This window comes from Erpetoichthys calabaricus, chromosome 4 (assembly GCF_900747795.2).
Source record: "Erpetoichthys calabaricus chromosome 4, fErpCal1.3, whole genome shotgun sequence".
NCBI lineage: Eukaryota > Metazoa > Chordata > Cladistia > Polypteriformes > Polypteridae > Erpetoichthys > Erpetoichthys calabaricus.
In genome coordinates, this window is record NC_041397.2 from 48,358,622 (window position 1) to 48,383,270 (window position 24,649).

General features: G+C 40.0%; 1 protein-coding gene across 1 annotated transcript in view; it reads right to left on the bottom strand.

The window, feature by feature from the left end:
- The window catches only part of pdk3a (pyruvate dehydrogenase kinase, isozyme 3a), a 62,102-nt gene that overhangs the window by 33,519 nt on the left and 3,934 nt on the right, over nt 1-24,649 (bottom strand). The window contains exon 2 of the mRNA XM_028799419.2: nt 11,355-11,496. Coding sequence (XP_028655252.2) covers nt 11,355-11,496 — 142 coding nt within the window. The remainder of the gene's footprint in view (nt 1-11,354; nt 11,497-24,649) is intronic.

The window sequence follows — 24,649 nt, forward strand, 5'->3', positions numbered from 1 at the left end:
TTTACATATGATGATGACATCATTTTTAAGATGAAATGCAGCAAAATATGTATTATTTAATACAGATAAAACTTTGAACTTTAAATAATCTATATTGTTAATAATTAAACATGTGAGGACACGGTGTCGCAGCACTAGCAAGGAGCTGGCGCCCATTCAGGGATTGTTCCTGGCTCGCGCTGTATTCTTGCTGGGGCTGGCGAGACACTGGAGTGATAGATGGATAGAATAATTAAACATTTACTCGAAGATATTTCAATGTTCCTTAAAAGTTTTGAAGAATCTGCGTTCTCAGCTTACAGATGGCTTAACGTCTATTACAGAACTGATTGTGTGGCGATTGGGTATTTGGAGAAAGAAAAGGAAGGACAGGAATTGTGGGTTAGTATGTTTGAAAGAGACAGTACTGCTGCAATAAATTATTTCATCGAAGGTCGCGCACGGCGCAGCAAGCATCTTGCGTGAGGCATGAACAATCACTGTGCCACCGTGTTCCCATGTTTAATACAGTTGTGCTTGAAAGTTTGTGAACCCTTTAGAATTTTCTATATTTCTGCATAAATATATGACCTAAAACATCATCAGATTTTCACTCAAGTCCTAAAAGTAGATAAAGAAAAAACAGTTAAACAAATGAGGCAAAAATATTATACTTGGTCATTTATTTATTAAGGAAAATGATCGAATATTACATATTTGTGAGTGGCAAAAGTATGTGAACCTTTGCTTTCAGTATCTGGTGTGACCCCCCTTTGCAGAAATAACTGCAACTAAACGTTTCCGTTAACTGTTGATCAGTCCTGCACACCGGCTTGGAGGAATTTTAGCCCATTCCTCCGTACAGAACAGCTTCAACTCTGGGATGTTGGTGGGTTTCCTCACATTAACTGCTCGCTTCAGGTCCTTCCACAACATTTCAATTGGATTAAGGTCAGGACTTTGACTTGGCCATTTCAAAACATTAACTTTATTCTTCCTTAACCATTCTTTGGTAGAACGACTTGTGTGCTTAGGGTCGTTGTCTTGCTGCATTACCCACCTTCTCTTGAGATTCAGTTCAAAGACAGATGTCCTGACATTTTCCTGTAGAATTCTCTGATATAATTCAGAATTCATTGTTCCATCAATGAAGACAAGCTGTCCTGGCCCAGATGCAGCAAAACATGCCCAAACCATGATACTACCACCACCATGTTTCACAGATGGGATAAGGTTCTTATGCTGGAATGCAGTGTTTTCCTTTCTCCAAACATTTATCTATTTTGGTCTCATCGGTCCACAAAACATTCTTCAAATAGACTTCTGGTTTGTCCATGTGATCTTTAGCAAACTGCAGACGAGCAGCAATGTTTTTTTTGGAGAGCAGTGGCTTTCTCCTTGCAACCCTGCCATGCACACCATTGTTGTTCATGTTCTCATGAACATGAACATTAGCCAATGTGAGAGAGGCCTCCAGTTGCTTAGAAGTTACCCTGGGGTCCTTTGTGACCTTGCCGACTATTACACAACTTGCTCTTGGAGTGATCTTTGTTGGTCGACTACTCCAGGGGAGGGTAACAATAGTCTTTAATTTCCTCCATTTGTACACAATCTGTCTGACTGTGGATTGGTGGAGTCCAAACTCTTTAGAGATGGTTTTGTAACATTTTCCAGCCTGATGAGCATCAACAACTCTTTTTTTGAGGTCCTCAGAAATCTCATTTGTTCGTGCCATGATACACTTCCACAAACGTGTTGTGAAGAGCAGACTTTGATAGATCCCTGTTCTCTAAATGACACAAGGTGCCCACTCACACCTGATTGTCATCCCATTGATTGAAAACACTGGACTCTAATTTCACCTTCAAAGTAACTGCTAATCCTAGAGGTTCACATACTTTTGCCACTCACAAATATGTAATATTCGATCATTTTCCTCAATAAATAAATGACCAAGTAGAACATTTTTGTCTTATTTGTTTAACTGGTTTCTCTTTATCTACTTTTAGGACTTGAGTGAAAATCTGATGATGTCTTAGGTCATATTTATGCAGAAATATAGAAAATTCTAAAGGGTTCACAAACTTTCAAGCACAACTGTACATGCTTTAATTCCTATCATCATGAAAATGATATCAAGTATAAATCTCATTATTTAAATTATTCAGAGAGCTGTAATATCACAAATGTGATTCTGTGTCCTGTCGGAGGAAGAGAAAGCCCGTTTAAGAAGCACACAGTGATTCACACACATAGAGCAAATATTAGAAAAAATATAATACAAAGCATTTAACGTGCTACTTTAGTTACGATGGGATTTGAGAAACTAGTAAATTAAACGATTTTAAGATGAAGCTTATGATGTCCTACTTTGATGACAAAATAAACTACGTGATTAAAAGTGGAAATTTCGAGATTAAAGTTGACATTTCGTGCTTTTTTACCCAACTGTGCCTCTATTTTTTTATTCTTTTCTCTGTACCCTAATAAGCTTTCATATGACACTCAGACGGTGGGCTACGACTCGCCTTTTCACGGCGACTGATATCTGACAACTTCTTTTTTTATTTCGGGCACTGTGTGACTTTGTGAACTTGAACTTTCGAATTTCTCCAACACTCTATGTCACTCAATCAACTTATTTATGTTGTTTATACCACTGTTTAAACCAACAAATAGTATGTTTTTCCTTGCCTCCACTTGGTATTCACTGAAATTTTTCTATTTCCCCCCTGTGCTTTTGCCATTGCCTTTTTACAGAACACTGAGCTTAAGGGCTATTTATATTGATTTGAATATTCAAAGAGGTGTAATTCTGGGAGGAGTTTGGGGAGTGGCAGCAGGCGCGTGCACATGCATTACATTTCATGCTGACTGGGATTTATGGAGAGGAAGAACGTGGAAGTTGGCGAACGCAGATTTATGCATCTGGATTTTTTTTTGTGCGTACGAACATTTCCGCTTTTGTCCATACGCCAAGTTTTAGTGTGAATTCTACGGACGCTGTTATGTACGAGGCCCCTGGTGTTGCTGCCCTTGTAATTCGTAATGTGTTGAATTCCTTGCCACACCCACTGAGGGTTGTCCTCTGTGAGGTGGACTTTTATTTCCCTCTTATAGGCCTCTTTGGTTTCTCAGATACCTCTCCTCGGGTCAGCTCTTGCTATACTGCATAATACCCTGGTACCTGACCTGAAGGCACTGTTATGTTTTTTGAGGACCACCTGTATTTCTTTCATCATCCAGGGTTTCTGATTTGGAAACTCCTGAATCCTATTTGTGACAGTGACATTATCAGCACAGCACTTGATGCTTATTCCCCTAAGTCTTGTTGCTCTAGCAAATGCCAATCAGTTTGTGCAAAACAGTCGCTATAGCTGAATGAGAGCACTCTTAGGCCAAGTATTTATGGCCTTCGTAACTTGGTTTGTCCTCCTCCTGATAGGTGTGTATGCTGGGATGAGGACCAATGAAAGATGATCCGACTAACCTAAGTGGGGAAGGGGTGTGGTTTTATAAGCATGATTTATATTTGAATACACATGAATGAGTGTATTTTTTCCCCTAGTGGAACTACAGAACTTTGTAAGGTTGTTTTTTTGGCCTAGCCCATAGACCTAATCAACATCACCACTTCATTTTCCTCTCCCTCCAACATCTCCATTGCTTACAGGGCTCAATAATAATCAACAGAATCCCTGGTGTTCTCGCCATATCTTTCGTATGTTATAAATCCACTGAAAGTGGTTTATGATGGCTTAATTTATACTTTAATCCAATATCAAATAAATTCTAACGGCTATATACAAGGTTTGCGTGACACAACTTGACGATAAAAAAAAAAAAAACGAAACCAGACAAAGCAAGCACCAAACAGGACAGCACAATGCAGCTGCATCCAACCGCGCCACCATCTTTGCAACCCCAATATCCCAATAACCCCAAATCCAATGTAATGATACTGGAAGTGTAAACTTGCCAGTGTCCTAAATTTAAGTTAAAGAAAACCACCCTCTCTGACTGATTTTTGTCTACCTCTGATAATCTGAATGATCAATTTAAATATTTTCTGTATAGCTTTAACTGTCTCATATGTAAAAGTTAAATGTTTATATTGTTCTGTAATCAATTTCGCTTTCTAGCACGTGTTGAGATGTACTATTTAAGGGATATGCACTGAAGTGTAGACTACCTAATTGATTCTGTATCAGTTTTTATTTTTCAAGTTCTTTTTAATGGCATTTACATGGAATTTCTAATATTTTCCTTGTTGTCACCAGTTAATTTTACATAACAAGTAATATGAATTGCTGTAAAATGTTAAGTTCTAAAATATCAATGTAAAAGTAAATGTTTAAACAAATAGTAATTAAAAAACATTTAATATGTATATTCTACAGCATAAAATTTCATTAAAATACAATTCTTTTATTTTATACGTAATATGCACTAAACAAACTAAATTTGTCAAAATTGCTTGCAGGAGTCACAGCACATTAAAGGTCCGAAACATTAAGTGATTTTGTAAGAGATCTACTGTATTAGTAAAAACAAAAGAATATGCATTAAAGTATTTTTCTATCACTTAACACGTTTTTAGTGTACTTTTCCACAACAAAGCCATGTTAAATCTGGAAACTTTATGAAATGCATTTGGTTATAAAGCTTCAGTGTATATAATAATCATCCATCCATCCATCCTCTTCCGCTTATCCGAGGTCGGGTCGCGGGGGCAGCAGCTTGAGCAGAGATACCCAGACTTCCCTCTCCTCGGCCACTTCTTCTAGCTCTTCTGGGAGAATCCCGAGGCGTTCCCAGGCCAGCTGGGAGACATAGTCCCTCCAGCGTGGCCTGGGTCTTCCCCGGGGCCTCCTCCCGGTTAGACGTGCCCGGAACACCTCACCAGGGAGGCGTCCAGGAGACATCCCAATCAGATGCCCGAGCCACCTCATCTGACTCCCCTCGATGCGGAGGAGCAGCAGCTCTACTCTGAGCTCCTCCTGGATGACTGAGCTTCTCACCCTATCTTTAAGGGAAAACCCTGACACCCTACGGACGAAACTCATTTCAGTCGCTTGTATTCGCGATCTCGTTCTTTTGGTCACTACCCATAGCTCATGACCATAGGTGAGGGTAGGAACATAGATCGACTGGTAAATTGAGAGCTTCGCCTTTGCGGCTCAGCTCCTTTTTCACCACGACAGACCAATGCAGAGCCCGCATTACTGCTGATGCCGCACCAATCCGCCTGTCGATCTCACGCTCCATTCTTCCCTCACTCGTGAACAAGACCCCGAGATACTTGAACTCCTCCACTTGGGGCAGGATCTCGCTACCAACCCTGAGAGGGCACTCCACCCTTTTCCGGCTGAGGACCATGGTCTCGGATTTGGAGGTACTGATTCCCATCCCAGCCACTTCACACTCGGCTGTGAACCGATCTAGAGAGAGCTGAAGATCACGGCCTGATGAAGCAAACAGGACAACATCATCTGCAAAAAGCAGTGACCCAATCCTGAGTCCACCAAACCGGACCCCCTCAACGCCCTGGCTGCGCCTAGAAATTCTGTCCATAAAAGTTATGAACAGAATCGGTGTGACAAAGGGCAGCCCTGGCGGAGTCCAACTCTCACTAGAAACGGGTTAATTAAACTTACTGCCGGCAATGCGGACCAAGCTCTGGCACCAATCGTACAGGGACCGAACAGCCCTTATCAGGGGGTCCGGTACCCCATACTCTCGGAGTACCCCCCACAGGATTCCCCAAGGGACACGGTCGAATGCCTTTTCCAAGTCCACAAAACACATGTAGACTGGTTGGGCAAACTCCCATGCACCCTCCAGGACCCTGCTAAGGGTGTAGAGCTGGTCCACTGTTCCGCGACCAGGACGAAAACCACACTGTTCCTCCTGAATCCGAGGCTCGACTATCCGATGGACCCACCTCTCCAGGACCCCCAAATACACTTTTCCAGGGAGGCTGAGGAGTGTGATCCCTCTGTAGTTGGAACACATCCTCCGGTCCCCTTTCTTAAAGAGGGGGACCACCACCCTGGTCTGCCAATCCAGAGGCACTGTCCCTGATGTCCATGTGATGTTGCAGAGGCGTGTCAACCAAGACAGTCCTACAACATCCAGAGCCTTGAGGAACTCACGGCGTATCTCATCCACCCCCGGGGCCCTGCCACCAAGGAGTTTTTTTGACCACCTCGGTGACCTCAGTCCCAGAGATGGGGGAGCCCACCTCTGAATCCACAACGTCCCGAGTCAAGGTCAGCAGCGCACCATCACCACCATATACAGTGTTGACACTGTACTGCTTCCCCCTCCTGAGACGCCGGACGGTGGACCAGAATATCCGAAAGTAGTTCGAAAGTAGTTCTCCATGGCCTCCCCAAACTCCTCCCACGCCCGAGTTTTTGCCTCAGCAATCACCAAAGCCACATTCCACTTGGCCTGCCGGTACCTATCAGCTGCCTCCAGAGTCCCACAGGACAAAAGGGTCCTGTAGGACTCCTTCAGCTTGACGGCATCCCTCACAGCCGGTGTCCACCAATGGGTTCGGGGATTGCCGCCACGACAGGCACCGACCACCTTACGGCCACAGCTCCGGTCAGCTGCCTCAACAATAGAGGCACGGAACATGGCCCATTCGGACTCAATGTCCCCCACCTTCCTCGGGATGTGGTTGAAGTTCTGCCGGAGGTGGGAGTTGAAGCTACTTCTGACAGGGGGCTCTGCCAGACGTTCCCAGCAGACCTTCACAACATGTTTGGGCCTACCAGGCCTGACCGGCATCCTCCCCCACCATCGAAGCCAACTCACCACCAGGTGGTGATCAGTTGACAGCTCCGCCCCTCTCTTCACCCGAGTGTCCAAGACATGTGGCCGGAAGTCCGATGACACGACCACAAAGTCGATCATCAAACTGAGGCCTAGGGTGTTCTGGTGCCAAGTGCACATATGAACACCCCTATGCTTGAACATGGTGTTCGTTATGGACAATCCGTGACGAGCACAGAGGTCTAATAACAAAACACCGCTCAGGTTCAGATCGGGGGGGGGCATTCCTCCCAATCACACCCTTCCAGGTCTCACTGTCATTGCCCACGTGAGCATTGAAGTCTCCCAGCAGAACGAGGGAGTCCCCAGAAGGTATGCCCTCTAGCACCCCCTCCAGGGACTCCAAAAAGGGTGGGTACTCCGAACTGCTGTTCGGTGCATAGCACCCCCTCCAGGGACTCCAAAAAGGGTGAGTACTCCGAACTGCTGTTCGGTGCATAGCACCCCCTCCAGGGACTCCAAAAAGGGTGGGTACTCCGAACTGCTGTTCGGTGCATACGCACAAACAACAGTTAGGACCCGTTTCCCCCCACCCGAAGGCGGAGGGAGGCTACCCTCTCGCCTACCGGGGTAAACACCAATGAACAGGCTCCAAGTCGGGGGGCAAGAAGTATACCCACACCCACTCGGTGCCTCTCACCGGGGGCAACTCCAGAGTGGTAGAGTCTCCAGCCCCTCTCAAGGAGTTTGGTTCCAGAGTCCAAGCTGTGCGTCGAGGTGAGTCCGACTATATCTAGCCGGAACCTCTCAACCTCGCGCACTAGCTCAGGCTCCTTCCCCTTCAGAGAGGTGACATTCCACGTCCCAAGAGCCAGCTTCTGTAGCCTAGGATCGGACCGCAAAGGTCCCCACCTTCGGCCACCACCCAACTCACACTGCACCCGACCTCTTTGGCCCCTCTCATAGGTGGTGAGCCCATGGGAAGGGGGACCCATGTTGCCTCTTCGGGCTGTGCCCGGCCAAGCCCCATGGGTGCAGGCCTGGCCACCAGGCGCTCGCCATCGAGCCCCACCTCCAGGCCTGGCTCCAGAGGGGGGCCCCGGTGACCCGCGTCCGGGCAAGGGAAAACGCCATCCAAAGTTTTCATTCATCATAGGAAGTTTGAACCGCTCTTTGTCTCATCCCTCACCTGGGACCAGTTTGCCTTGGGTGACCCTACCAGGGGCATAAAGCCCCGGACAACAGACCTCCTAGGATCATTGGGACACGCAAACCCCTCCACCACGATAAGTTGGCAGTTAAAGGAGGGGTATATATAATAATCAATGCTCCATTTTATTTTTTTGCTTTTCAAGGTGAACCATAACAAAGCAATACACAACAAAACTCCAACACTATAGAAGGACTGCATAATTACAGAGTTACAGAAGATAACAAGAAACACTAAATATACTCTGCCATTTTTTGCATGCTTAGTTTGATCATTTCTCAGAAAAATGAGAACAAACATAAATGCAAGGTGCACATCAAAGTTTGTTTAAAGGTCATTTTATGAGGTTAACTAAGTCGTGCATCAGGCTAAAGGATGACGTATTATAATCTGTAAATATATGTTCAAATATATTTTTTTCTTTTGTAAATGGCCACAGCTTAAGAAAACTTGTCAAACCCTTGAGAATTATGATTGCCTAACCTTGGGTTTAGCTTTTGTCAAGACTCTCTGTATAGATAAGTGTTTTTTTTTCTTTGTTTAAAAAAAAACCTGAGATGGTCTGGCATACTGCCTGGGAATTGTTACTGTCTTATGTCCAGCTTCCCTGTGACCCTGCTCAGGCCACAGCTGGTTGAACTCCCAATGGCTTAATAAGGCTTCAGTATATTTTTTACAAAAGGGTTCCAAATGCTAAACAGTGTGAAATGGGATTAATGTGCCCATCTTCAAAAAGGAAAGCCTCCAGTTTTTTTAAAGAATGGAGATAGAAATCTGCTTTGTACTATCCATCTGTCCATCCATCCATTGTCCAGAGCTTACCCAAAGTCATGTCGTGGGGGCAGCAGCCTAAGTAGGGAAGCCCAGACCACCCTCTCCCCGGCCACCTCCTCCAGCTCCTCTGGGGGGACCCAGAGGAGTTCCCAGGCCAGCCGGGAGATATAATCCCTCCAGCGTGTCCCAGGTCTGCCCCGTGGCCTTCTCCCAGTGGGACATGCCCGAAACACCCCCCTAGGGAGGCATCCAGGGGGCATCCTGACCAGATGCCCGAACCACCTCAACTGACTCCTCTTAATACAGAGGAGCAGCGACTCTACTCTGGGTCTCTCCCAGATAACTGAACTCCTCACCCTCTCTCTAAGGGAAAGTCCAGCCACCCTGCGGAGAAAACTCATTTCAGCCTCTTGTATCTGCGATCTTGCTCTTTCAGTCACTACCCAAAGCTCGTGGCCATAGGTGAGGGTAGGAACATAGATCGACTGGTAAATCGATAGCCTGGCCTTTTGGCTCAGCTCTCTCTTCACCACAATGGACCGTTGCAGAGCCTGCATTACTGTGGATGCCACACTGATCCGTCTGTCGACCTCCCGCTCCATTCTTCCCTCACTCGTGAACTCCTCCACTTGAGGCAACAGTGTGTTCCCAACCTGGAGAGAGCATTCCACCCTTTTCCAGCAGAGAACCATGGCCTCGGATTTAGAGGTGCTGACTCTCATCCCCGCCGCTTCACACTCGGCTGCGAACTGCTCCAGTGAGAGCTGGAGGTCACGGTCCGATGAAGCCAACAGAACCACATCATCTGCAAAAAGCAGAGACGAGATTCTGAGGTCACCGAACTAGACCCCCTACGCTCCTTGGCTGAGCCTAGCAATTCTGTCCATAAAACTTATGAACAGAATCAGTGACAAAGGGCAGTCCTGGTGGAGTCCAACATCAACAGGAAACGAGTTCGACTTATTACCGGCAATGCGGACCAAGCTCCTGCTCCTCCTATACAGGCACTGAATGGCTCGTAACAATGAGCCTTGCACCCCACTGGATGCTTCGAGGGACATGGTCGAATGCCTTCTCCAAATCCACAAAACACATGTGGACTGGTTGGGCAAACTCCCATGCCCCCTCCAGGATCCTGGCCAGGGAGCAGAGCTGGTCCAGTGTTCCCACGGCTGGGACAGAATCTGCATTATTCTTCTTGAATCAGAGAATCGACTATCAACCGAACTCTCTTCTCCAGCACCCCTGAATAGACCTTACCAGGGAGGCTGAGGAGTGTGATCCCCCTATAGTTGGAGCACATCCTCCAGTCACCCTTCTGCTCTGTACTACACTATTTAATTAGTTCAGCAGTGTGTATGTAGGGGGTTATTTTCATCCGGGAATACGAGAATATTATTACAGAACAGTGTTTGAATCACAGTGTGCACCTGGTGCTATAAAATGGCCTCATATTCCATGGCTATCATAAGACCATGCGGAGCAATCATTGTACCACACGACTCTGACAAGGTACATGGTCATGTCATTAAAGAGCTGTCTCCTTGGTTATTAGACATTTTATGTTGTAGATATCCTTTGGCTTTCTCCAAACATTAACCTATCTGGATATAGGACATTGGGTGTAAAAGGACGTATGATATTTTTTCCATTGCTCAGGGTCCAGGTTTTGTACTTTATACCAGGTTCGGTGTTTGTGAAATGGCCTCGGATATACGCAATATCTGAACAGCCATAAACTATCTTTGTGATGTTCATAACATATGGAATTTGTTTCTATGGGATCACAGAGGTATGGATTTAAATTGTGGTAACTTTTAAGGCTGCACTTCTGTCATGTAGTAACTATTCTGCAAAGTTTTCTCTATCCCCATAAGTTAGCCTTAACTTGACACAACTGTTTCTCTGGGCCAGTGCAGTTTTCTCCTGTATGGCACATGGATTTTCTTATTTCAGCCTGTTCCCCTTAACATACCAAGTAATTTTGCAGTTTGAGACCAATGCACATGCAATTCAGATCCTGACTATTTCGCCTTTCTGGAACTCTGTTAGTTGCCTCATGATACTTTGAAAACAAACACTGGTAAAAAGTGCCAAGTTTTAATGACTTTTTTTTGTAGCTGATACATACAGTACTAATTGTCAGTCAGCCTACATCGACATTTGTAATTCTGATTTATGTACTTAAGTCACCTTCGTTAAACTCCATTTCTATGTGCGGTTAACATTATTCTGTGTACCTTGTTCGGCTCTGTAGCTTTCATGTTAATAGCAGAAATCACATTACCATACAATCCAAGATCGATCGATCGATCGATCGATCGATCGATCGATAGATAGATAGATAGATAGATAGATACCAACATGCCACGGCACTACAAAGGAAATGCCTAGAGTGATATTTAATTAAGTGAAAATGCTTAATAAAAATTACCTGTATTTAGAATAATGAACATTTAAAATTATGGTCCTAGAACAGTTTAAGGAAATAGAATCACTTGGATAATGCTTTTGGATACAGAATGCTTTTTGGATATAGAAATACAGTACATAAGCTACAAAAACATTGCAATTTACAACATAAAAAAAGAAACAAGCACGAACATACCAAGTCTGCACTAGCTTTACTGATGGTCTGCTCAGAAGATTGTCTGGGAGTAGGTTGACCTCTCGCATGGTGTTGGCTAGTCGCACTGGTAGTTCCTTGCGTAAGAACATGTATGATGTTTTCTCACAAGCATTATCTCTGCCTATGGAAAATAAAGAATGCAACATTTTAACATACAAGAAAAGTTAAGACTGAGGTAAAAGAAAAATTATTTATTATATATTCATTCATTTTTCTGACATATATATATATATATATATATATATATATATATATATATATATATATATATTAGCATATTTAAAAATATATCGCGGATTTTTCGCTGGTTTGTGGATTTCTGAGGACAATGGGTCTTTTAATTTCTGGTACATGCTTCCTCAGTTGGTTTGCCCAGTTGATTTCATACAAGGGATGCTATTGGCAGATGGCTGAGAAGCTACCCAACTTACTTTCCCTCTCTCTCTCGCGCTGACTTTCTCTGATCCTGGCGTAGGGGGTGTGAGCAGGGGGGCTGTTCGCACACCTAGACGATACGGACGCTCGTCTAAAAATGCTGAAAGATTATCTTCACGTTGCTACCTTCTGTGTGCAGCTGCTTCGTATACTTAAAAGCTCAAAGGGCACGTATTGATTTTTGACTTTGTTTTTCTCTGTCTCTCTCTCTCCCTGCTCCTGACGGAGGGGGTGTGAGCTGCCGCCTTCAACAGCTTTGTGCCGCGGTGCTTCGCATACTTAAAAGCCAAACAGCCCTATTGATTTGTTTGCTTTCCTCTCTGTTTCCTTTGAAGAGGAAGATATGTTTGCATTCTTTTAATTGTGAGACAGAACTGTCATCTCTGTCTTGTCATGGAGCACAGTTTAAACTTTTGAAAAAGAGACAAATGTTTGTTTGCAGTGTTTGAATAACGTTCCTGTCTCTCTACAACCTCCTGTGTTTCTGTGCAAATCTGTGACCCAAGCATGACAATATAAAAATAACCATATAAACATATGGTTTCTACTTCGCGGATTTTCTTATTTCGCGGGTGGCTCTGGAACGCAACCCCCGCGATGGAGGAGGGATTACTGTATTGTACATATCATTAGAAAGACATGAATTCTTAGAAAATTTACACTGCATGGTCTAAACAGTAAAAAAAAATTAAGAAATGGAACACAAACTCCATACCATGCACCATCTCTGTTGAATAAAAAACAAAGGTGACTTCCAGATATACAATTGTGATAAAAATGATATAATATTTCTACTAGTTGACAAGTTTCTACCAGGTGCCTCGTTTCCACTGGTATAAAGTGCATCCCTAGTAAACAGTTTACAAAAGTTTGGGTTGGACTAGTCTAAACCCCAAGTCACATGGCACTAGGAATTCAAATTACAAAAATAAGACAACTGGCCTATTATGCTAAAAACTGAAGCATCTGGAGAGAGCAAGTGGCACATTTGTATTTGCCTCAGAGTTATAAATCAGGCATCAACTGTGTAATCTGTAACTCAAAACATTCATTTTAATTTATAAACCATAATTTACTGTGATCCTGTATTTACAATATTTACTAACAATGCAAATGAAATAAGGGCGATTTCCCAATTCTTGAATAAATTAACTTAAATGGGCCACATAAAAAACACCACACACTGAAACAAGTTTAACAAATACCAATGACATATTTCACAAATACCCTTGTATCATATGGGTTGTTAAGCTGTGTAAGTGTGCAAAGCAGTTGTGCATTAGAATTCCCTCTTGTATTCATTACTATTTTGTACAAATTTAACAGAAATATACATATAGTGGATAAAGACAGACTGATATTCCAATGTGTAATGAACACAGATAATGACATACTGAAACTAACACATAACAACCATATACAATAATAGAAAAAGTTGCATCTCCAGTCATTAAGGCAAGGTACCTGTCCATGACATACGCAGCTGCTGTGCCTATTATTTAAATTTCCTTAGGATATATGATGGTCATAAAGAATAATTATTACTGCACAGTTTGACAGCAGTCAAAAAAACATTTCACAACAGATGCAGCAAAGTATATTAAGAAAACTGTACTGGTTAAGCTGATGAGACATAATGACAAATGTATAGTCACACTGGCATCTTACCACTTCATTATTCACCAGGACTGAATGGAATTGGATTACATTGTGAACACCATAATAGAAACGGAACTCTATTGCGACACAGAGTTTGAAGTATTCAAAGCTAGGCTTATGCAGGACACAACGAAACATCTGATTTGAAGGATAGTGTGGCTATCCACATAATTACAGAAATGTACAATTATCCAAAAGGCCTATTATTCAAAACCAAGACTATGACAGCAAAGTAACAGCCTATCCTTGTACATCAAGCAATATCCAGGAAGCTCACAAAAACACACTATGTGTATATAGATTTTAAATTCTGATCTCAAAGAACAGCCATTTGCTTTTGAGCTTTGTGGCAATTTTTATGTAAACACTATTTAATAAGTTAGGTTAACCAAGAACCAATTCCCATCTGTAATGATGACCTGATTTACAAAAAAAAAAATCAGGAACATACGGAAATTTAAGATTATTCCTCACAAACTTAAAACTTAAAAGCTTAACTATCATTTGTAATTTGTGCCATCTATCAAAAACATATGACCTCAAAGTTATGGGGATTGCTTTATCCAGGATTCCTTTCGGTTAAAACTGCACCTCTGAAGAACTCCTATATGTATACTTGGACATTGAAACAATCAGATCAGAGAAGTACCTGTACAAACAGGAATAATTAATTCTGGGGAAATGAAACTCACAAGTAGTGTAACTTAAAAACAGTTGGACCACCCAGGGGATAACAGCAGCTGCTGAAGTATTAGTGCCCATATAAATAAAATGCATTATTAAAGTGGTGATATGCAAAAAGACTTCAGATTCATGTCAGTTCATGTGAAGTTATAAAGATGGCCAAATCCAACTTAAACAATCAGATTAGAACAAGCCAGATTGCAGTGTAAAATACCATTAGAATTTCCATTGCTTTGTTTCCATAATTTCTGCAGCTGGTTCAAAATATTTACATCTGCTAACGCAGCAGATAAAAGCTGGGAAGTGGGAATAAAGTGCATAGTGGCCTAGTGTTGCAATTAATAACTATTCTGCTAATGGACTGGTTTACTAACCATTATTACAATAAATCTACTAATCATTGACGTAAAAAAAATCTTTGCACAAAAGCACAAGCATTTTACGCAAAATATAAAAGGTATATTCATTGTACAACACTCTCCTTAACAAAAGCACAAAAATGCTCTAAAATTACATTGGTCAGAAATGTGTACATTAAACAAGTTGTTACTTGTAAAAGTTTAGTACAGTATAGTACTTTCAAGGGGGAAGAAAGCTGAAGCCATTCTCATGTATTAACAGAAGCTGCCTGGACAGTGTACTGTTCAACTTTAACCATTAGATGGCAGCAAAGACTGCAAGATGAACTGAGTTCTTATTGCAGTTATCAAAAGAAATATTCGGCAAAGGAAGTTCTATGCCCGACCTTTCTGGACAACATAGGCCCCACTGTATCTCATCCAAGGCTAATACAATGTTCAGTGTGTAAGGAGATTATACCTACAATAAAACTCTGTGGTAGCAGTATGGGGTGAGGATGCTTTGCTTTGAGTTCTACATTTTACCAGAATGTTCTTAAGAATAATGTCCAATCAACTTCTGTGACCTGATACTGATACTAGTGCAATGAGCTAAAACACAAATACAAACCTACAACCAAATATATCAGAAGTAACAAGGTCAAAATTTTGGAATGGCCAAGTTAAATTCCACACTTCAACCCAAGTACAGATGCTATGGGATTTACCTGCCATAAGCCTACCAATTTGTCTGAATGAAAGTCACAATGCAAAAAAAAAAAAAAAAAGCTAAAATTTCTTAGCATTGTAACAGAAATGTGGAAGACTGATTTCAAATTATAGGAAATATTTAGTCCCAATTATTGCTGCAATAAAGTGCTGAAAACCTAGGGGAAATTACATTTTCAAATGAATGACAGGGGTGCTAGATAACCCTTTACCTTTAAACAAAGGAAGTAATAATATGAAAACTGTATTGTGTATTTAGTAAATCTCCACATCTTTAATATTGCATCTTGTGTAATGGGCTGATGGCAATCATTCTATAAAATGTGCAAAACCAGATATTAGGGAGGGACATACTTTTTCACAGCACTGTGAATGCAAAGGAGATCAAATTACCTGGTTAGCAATTCGTGTTTGTATTTTGTGCATGTCAACTACCAACTGGTTATTAAAATATTAAATAATGGGCTTCCAAAAACTATAGGACTATAATGAATAGCTGTAGCCAATAACTGTCTGACATCCCTATGACACACTCCTGTCAGGACTTGAAGACTATAAAATAAAAATGATCAAATCTTCAGGTAATTATTCCAACCCAGAGCAACTGGAGATGGAGGATAGCCCAAGATAAAAAAGGCCCCTTTCTTCACAAATGAAAAATAAACTGAACAGGTCACCGACTGGTATATCGAATTCCACTGTTTTGATTTATTACTTCACTTTCACTATAAGCATGATACTTACATCTGAAACACTGGCAACCAAATAGTTCTCTTTCTAAATACAGTGGTTACTGATATACTTGACATCTCATGCACATCCCTTAGGCAGTATACAAGTTTTGTAAAAACATTACATAGTAACATTTATTGTTTATGCAGGGATTAGGTTTCAAAACACTTTTACTCCATTTCAACAACAGTAGTAATGAAACTCTATAGAGCTTGAATTTACTTATGTTTTTTGAACAAATGGTTCAGAGACTTAGAGTGTCTAGATAAAAAAAGACCAGGGCCCAGATGAGTAAGCAGAACATTTACTTGGAAAGAGTTATGCACACATGTGGAGTGAGCAATTAATTCATCTGCGTTTATACTTTTCTAATTTTATCACCTCATCTAATACATCAAATCATTTGACATTTACTATACAGAACTTTCTTACCTCTTCCAATCAACTAACACCACCAGTAATTTCTAAGTCATGTTGATTCTCCCATTATTCTGAACACTCTATTGATCTCAGCACTGTTTCAAAATATTTATTATACAGTGTTGTGCAAAAGTATTCAATCCCCTTGAAAGACATCCTAATTCCTAATTTTGTGCATGGCAAAAAGGATTTGTAAACACATTTATCCATTCAGTATTTTTAATGTGAACTCTTATTCTGTCACAATACATTTCTAAATTCAAAATAACCAATTTTCTGTAGATATTTCACTGAAGAAACAAAACTCAAAAGTTATTGTTTGCATAAGTATTGAAGACCTGTACATTAATACTTTGCAAATAATTCTTTTGCTGCAAAACAGCCTCAATTATTTTTGGGTATGTATGTACCGGTTTTCATACTTTTGCATGACACTGTATATTAACTAAAAATCACACATTAAGTGCTGCATCTAGCTGCATTTTGGACTTTTTAAAAAATATTTTTGCTTATTGATTTATTTCTTATGCCATTTTGTTTGGCTGGGTAGGATCCAAAGTGGCCACATCATTAAGGGCAGCCCATTCCAAACATGCTTTGTATTTATTCTGAGTGAAAGCTTTGTAAGCTTTCTTCCAATCATTCTGCTTTTTCATCAGCACTCGCTGTATACCATTTAGAGCCACTTTGTCACCAGATCTGAACGTTTCTTCTTCTCATTCAGGAGCTCTTTAGTAATGCAGGACTTGCTGTTTGGAAAGCTGTGCATTCTTTTTGTAGGTACAATACTTTTCACACAAAAATTAATATAGTCTGTGATGCAGTGACCATGTTCCTCAATATGATTCCCATTTAACCTTCTCATCATTTCCCAGCCTGTCTCTAGGACGTAGTCATTCACAGCCATTTCAGCTTCACTATCTTGATGGTGACAGGTTGTCATTTAATAACATGCCTGTAGCTGAACATAAGATGGATCAGATTGTGGTCATATCTCCCCAACGGTGCCATAGGTTTACATTTAAAGACATTTTTAACATCTGAATACAGCAGGTACCGCTTCTTTTTCCCCTCAAGTGCAACACGACACATACTAATGGAAATTCGTCATAATTTCTTCTGAAGTCACACAGCTGGAGTCACCACATACAACTGCAAGTTCACAATGATTCATCATCGGAGTGTTGGGGGGGGGGGGGGGAGTGAATTGTTTATATTGCTGTAACCCCATTCACAGAGGGAGGAATAAACATTAATAAGGATGCTGTATCAGTAGATAACGTGGACAAATTCTAACAGCCAGTATTTCAATGACTGGATTACAAATATTAGCTTTAATTGTTTTAACTTCTTCCCTTTACACCATTCTTCATTCATATAGATAACCAGTCATCCTACTGCCTCCCCACCATACCAGGTCTCTGTCCGCTCAAACATGATGCAACCCATCCAGCATTAAAATAGTATCAGGTGTATTAGGTTTCAGCCAACTCCAACACAAAATGCCCCAATGACTGTATGCGTAGTGACCACATTTAAGCGGAAAGTTCATTCATTTTATTTGAGATAAATCAAATTTGCCATTAGAATGGATAGCAGATCAGTTCTGAATCCTTTCTGCCTAGCTTTTTATTCTTGCTCCTGCTTCACTCTCACCATCTGTGGCGGAGCATCTCCTGCAATATGATGAGATGGAGCTGATAAGGTGCTCGTGCTTGCAGTGCTAGCAGCTGATAACTTGATTATCTAAATACACCACACTTTTTTTTTTGGTGCCTTGGCTTTGCTTTTTGATACAAAATGTGCCTATTCTTTTATTTAATAGCTTTAGGGCCTGCCAGGTATTTTTCCACCATGTTACGTCTTTTAGGTTTCCCTGTCACTGCTTAAAACCTGGTGACTCAGCAACAAACCTTAGTGACCCTGAGGCATATATTTTTTTTTATTAAGTTAACGGAGGCGACAACTGAGAAATGATTCTTTGAAAACTGCTGCTGAATGAGTAATTATGTGATGGTTCTCATTCATGGACTGAAAAACACTAAATGTTGTTTGCTGCTCAACACTGCCATGATACATTCATTCTCTTTACTGGCCACAAACGAAAAAAAATGTTTCAGAGTATGAATAAACTGTTGTTAATTTTGGCTTCCTTTAATAATCAGCAATGTATAGCACTTACAAAATGAAATGTAGTTTATTTTTATAAATGTCCTTAAGTTCTGATTTTACATATTTAGTTCTTAGATAAAAAATTGCAAGGTAATATGATGTAAAAGTTGTATAAATTTTAGGAGTTTTGTTATTATGCTAGGCTGCCTTGACATAAAAAAGTATGCTCTTCTGACAATTCACCACATTTGGTCACAACATTTTCATTTCCCCTGCTGCAGTCAACTAATACATATCAAGCTAATACACTTTAACCAAGACAAAGAATGAACTGTTGATTGGTAGCTAGTTAAGAAAAGAATTCATTAAAAACAACATGCAAATGCATAACACTAGAATAAGCAAGTGACAATTAAATGAACCATAAAAAGTGTTGTTTGAGCAATAATTGCTTTGGCAGCAACGGTTGGCTTCTAAATAAGAAACAGGGGCCATGTTTATACTACCAGGTCTCGAAGCTCAAATCAGAATTGATGAAGAGACTGAATCCAGTTTCTGTGGTATTTACATTACGCGGCCTAGATATTATTTGAGCATTTACATGCACATTCACCTTTTGTGAAATTTAAGGTGATGAGCATACATTGTGGCGTATGATGCAGACAAGGCATAAATATGTTAACACCCCATTTTTTTGCAGAACCTCTTCAGTTTCTTACATGTTAGAAACAGAGTTTATTTTCTAAATATGGTGAGTCAGAGCAAAAGGGGTATGGTATTATATTTTCACTACATATATATATATATATTTTTTTTTTTAATTTATTATATGCCAGTAATGGCACACTGCATGCAGTGAACATGCAGTGAATACACTTGACTTGAGCATTCATAGTTTTCATACTCTTTCTCTGTACGATTACCATTCGTTTGCTCAGAGGTTGATGCGCTTGCTGCTTCCTGAGCAGCTCTTCTTTTCTCCACCCTAGCACCCGCTTCTTCTCTTTTTTTGTCAACATCTTTTTGCATTGAAACTGATTAAGTCAGTGTTTGTGCTGCAGTTAGTACGTTTTCCTTAATTTTTCACTTAAGCATCTACCTCTAGAATGATTTAAAATATGAAGAGGTAGGGGAAGGGACAGCGAAGGTGGTAGGGATGAGAACGTCTGCCCTGCTGGCTGTTGTCAAGAGTTGATTCTACAATTACATAAAATAAAAATAAAAAGAGAAATAACCTTGGTGGTCAATCATCACCCGAAAGCGGATAGTAGACGTCACTTAGTGTATGTGTACCAAATTTCAGGTACAAACAGTTTGCGAGCTACAGGTGATTTAAGATCCTGGACAGACAGACAGCCACCGTAGAGTATTATATACAAGAAGACTGTATTTTTTGCCATGACTTCCTCCACATCCATTCAGAGAAGAATCAGGATACGAAACAAAAAGTAATGAGGAGTGGAACTATGTTTGTTAGCTGCTTTGAGGACTTCTAACAGCTGGAGAACTTCTGAATAGGACGAATGACATTTGAATAGCTGTTATTGTCCTTGCTGCACCTTTGACAATTCGCATTTTTCTGAAACATACAGTAACTGTTTTAGAATGCTGTATGATGCAAATCAAAAAACACAAGTCACCTCCTTGAGCATGAACGCATTCCAATTTAACAGTATTCAGCGCCATATATGCATGTATACAACTCTTCAAAAGTTCAATGTTCGTTTCTGGTTTATAGCCTTACAATGTAAAATGATATCCTTTGACACAACAATTTTAGAACATACTATATAAAACAATCTCATGATAAAAGGTACAGATACCAGAAAAATCACAAAGTCTTGACAATAATCCATATCTGAGATGATACTGCCATATTTATAAAACATGTATTATTCATTGAAAATTTTACTTAAGCACCAGATAACTATTATTATGTATTAGTGCAGGGTATTGGAGAAGTGAAAAAAGGAAAAGCAATGAATGATGCTGTGGTAGAGTGCCCTTCATATTGATGCTGCACATAAGTTACAATTTGTAATAAAATTTGTAATAAAACTCACAGCATTCTTATTAAAAACTGCAAAGGGAGAACAACTGATTTCATGAAAATATGAAGGGTGGCACTTACTGTTAGGAAATATCAGACAAACATTTCCTCAAATAGACTGCAAAACACTACGAATTTATAGAAATAAAACACTGATTGGACATTGCACTTCACACCCACGAGAAGTGTAAAGTTACTACTTAATATACTACGACAGCTAAACTAAACAGAGAATGCTGCCAAGTTGACATGATCAGCAGTCTATTTTTAAACAGCTACACATAAACTGATCACAAATTAATGTGCATAACAGCATAAACAACTTTATATATTATGTTTATGTCACAGCTAATACCTGAAAGACACTCTAACCGCCAAGAATTGTCATTTACAAATTCCCTGATGCTGACTGCATGGCCTCACCATTTTGCTTATATGCCAGATTTATTTTGAAAGAAATGGAAAGTACTGAAGGGAGAAAAGGCACAGCAAAGCAGTAGCTAAAATGCTTTATGTTAGCTTCAGTTTTAAAGTAAAACATTATGCACATTTGACAGGATATTAGATAGATAGATAGATAGATATTATCACTGCAGATAAGAATTAAGTGCTTTGCTATATTTGATTGCAGTTCAATTTTATTTTCACCTGAACCACAATAAACTCCAAAATAGTTGTCAAAGTAGTATGTAATAGAATTTAACAGCAAGCGTTGCTGTAGGGAGTCTGGACAAGTAGTTAAGGTAGCACTGCTAGTAGCACTGTCAGCTACAATGCTTTCTCATCACGGATTTCACTGTGTTGCTTAAGCCATTCAATACATGCAGAACAACTATAGCTAGTAAACATTACTGAAAGGTGATGTATGCAGGCAGATCTCGGATTAGGACTGTCTCAACTCATGGCAATTGCAAAGAAACCGCAAAAACGTTTGCTTCAAATTAATTTTAATTCATTCTCATCAAGCTACTTCATTTATATAAGTTACCAACAAATCATTATCTTTGACATTGGTAAATACAAAGGAGCTATCACTAATGCCAAGCCATAGTACAATACAGTATGTACTTTTGCACAAAAGCATACAATTGAAAACAGTGACCGTGCAATCAAATGTAACCAGTGGCATACACAGTGATGTAGATAAGCTCAGCCACATGTAAGCAGATAGATCAGCAGCTATCCATTAAACTATGTAGTGGAGCCCATTGGCTGTAATTTCTAGAGCCCAAAGTAGGCACCTTACTCTATGCCATCTCATTGAGTACAACTACTGCAAAGGGAAGGTACTATAACACTCTGATCAATTCCTCAGCAAAAACTGCATGTGTTTTGTAATTGTCAGTTAGTGGTGGATTTCACTATGCTTTTTCCAATTCCATCTGCACCAAAACTGCAGGATGTTTAAGCATTAGGACAGCACACTACACAAACCTTTAGTTCAGACTTTAAATCCTAATATACTAAATGTAAACTAAAGTACAGAAATATTGCTTCACTGACATTTTATTAATGAATTTGAAACATCACTCTGTAAAATAAGCACTTAAGCATTATGAATCATTGCCAATTTTCTATTAATAGACATTTTCAGTGCCAGTTCTGACTTACACAAACAACTGGGTTACAAATGTGCATAGGAATGGACTCAGTTGTGACATGGTACCACCATTCTGAAAAATAAATAATGAATTTTCTTTTTGGTTTGGAGTTTTTACAATAAACAAATACATTATTGGGGTGGCATGGTGGCACAGTGGGTAGCACTGCTACCTTGCAGTTAGCGGACCCGGCTTCACTTCCGGGGTCCTCCCTGCGTGGAATTTGCATGTTCTCCCTGTGTCTGCGTGGGTTTCCTCCGGGTGCTCCAGTTTCTTCCCACAGTCCAAAGACATGCAGGTTAGGTGCATTGGTGATTCTAAATTGTCCCTAGTGTGTGCTTGGTGTGTTGGTATGTGTGTGTGTGTGTGTGTGTGTGTGTGTGTGTGTGTGTGTGTGTGCGCCCTGCGGTCGGCTGGCGCCATGCCCGGGATTTGTTTCCTGCCTTGTGCCCTGTGTTGGCTGGGATTGGCTCCAGCAGTTCCCCATGGTCCTGTAGTTAGGATATAGCGGGTTGGATAATGGATGGATGGATAAATACATTATTTCGACAACTTTAACAAATTACAGAAATAGATAACTATAGTAACTGGCTAACATTAAAATTTTAAAAACGGCAAGATTCACTCATAAGTCCTTACTGGTTCTGTCCAAACTAACATACATAAAAAAATACTGGCTTCAAATAAAAACAAATTATCACTTAGTTCACAGAAGAAAAAAAAATTAGCTCATGAATGAGACATTTTCTTGTTTTCATTTAAAACTAACCCTTTTATTTCTTTAACACATTTTATAAAATATCAGTAACATTTCAATTAAAAGCACATTAATGAAAATTCAAAGAAAAATACGGCATAAAATATATTGGACCATACATTAACATCACTCAAACCTTTATATGGGCTACTAATAATTGAACAGTCACTTTAAATGCACATACTTGCTTATAATAGCCCCACATAAGGGAAGGCTTTTTAATGGTCATTTGAATGTTGCTTCATTTTTGAGGGCCTAGACAAAAAAAGTAATGCTTTCACAACTGAAAACAACACTGTGAAGTCTACAATCCGGGCAGCAACCAAATTACTGTAGCTGTAAAAAAAATTTGAGGTACACATGAATTTGCTTTGGTACTGCATAATTTACTTAGATGTATTAGCTTAAATAAAATCAGCAGATACTGGTTCTCCTAGTTTAGTTTAGGGCTGGACAATATATTACATTTTCGATTTGATGTTTCAGAAAAAAAAAAATCAATATGCAAAAGCCAATATTCTGATTTTCAGCACCTTAATTTTCCACAACTTCTTCTGAACATTAAATAAAATCCACACAATCTCCAGCACTCTAAGCATGTCTACATCAGTTTCACCTATGTAGCCAGGAAGTGGTGAGTACTTAACAAACTCGAGGGAGTACAGTTAGAGGAAGGGTTTAGAACAAGAAGGGTTAGCGTTGCTGTTTGCAAATGGTTTGGTTTTTCCATGGCGACAGTTCAAGCAGTACAACTATTAAATATAAAACATGTTAATGCACATGAAAAAGCCATCCTAGCAAATGCAGTAGTACCTGGAATTTAGTCTCCTGCATCCCTTGCAAAACAGGTCCCTGCTAAGCAAAGTTTCATAAAATGTTAAAATGCATAGCAAAGGAGCAGGCAAGCATCAGGGGGGAAAGGGTGCAAGAACTGCAGTCACTACTATATTTCAGAACACATTCCTGCCTAATTAACTAGCGCCCAGAAACTACTTGTCAGTGCCAAATAACTACACTAGCCAGTATTTCAAATCATTCCAGAAGCAAGATAGCCACAAAGCATGTAAGTCCTTTTTCCTTGATTTCACGCACTTTCTGCTACTGAAACATTACAAGCAGGAATAAAAACAGCAACCTTCTATTTTTTTTTTCTTCTTGTATGTACATCCGTTATGGGGTACAACTGCATCACTGGTCACTTTATTTTCTTAGCAGGTGAATTGAGCTTACTTTTCTAGCAAGCATTTATTCACATATTCAAACACGGTATGAGGCAATTTCTTCATATACCTTTGTAGTCAAATGCAAATTATTTTACTATAGGTAAATAACTTGATAACTTTTTCAAAACTGTTTTAATTTGTGCTGTCAAAAGCACTGTCAAGATATTTTTTATTCATCATTTGCAGTAGTTTTGTTTCATTATTGGTTTTTGATCACTCATACAAATAAATGTCAACAGACCAAAAAAATTGATTTTTTATGTTTAGAAAACAGGCGATAAAAGTATAAGATATCCTGTCAACCTCTGTGCTCTATTCTTTGATTCTCTGACCAAAGTCAAAAAATGCAAGTACAGTATATACAAATATTAATCATAAAAAATATATGGAATTATAATCTGTGATGTGAGAGGTAATGAATTAAAAGCTTTATCAAAAGAGGGGGTGGGAAAGAGAGAGATCAGTGTTTACTGATTGACAGATCATAAAGTCAGCAAAGTCGAGCAAAGTCTTGAACAAAATAAATACAATGGA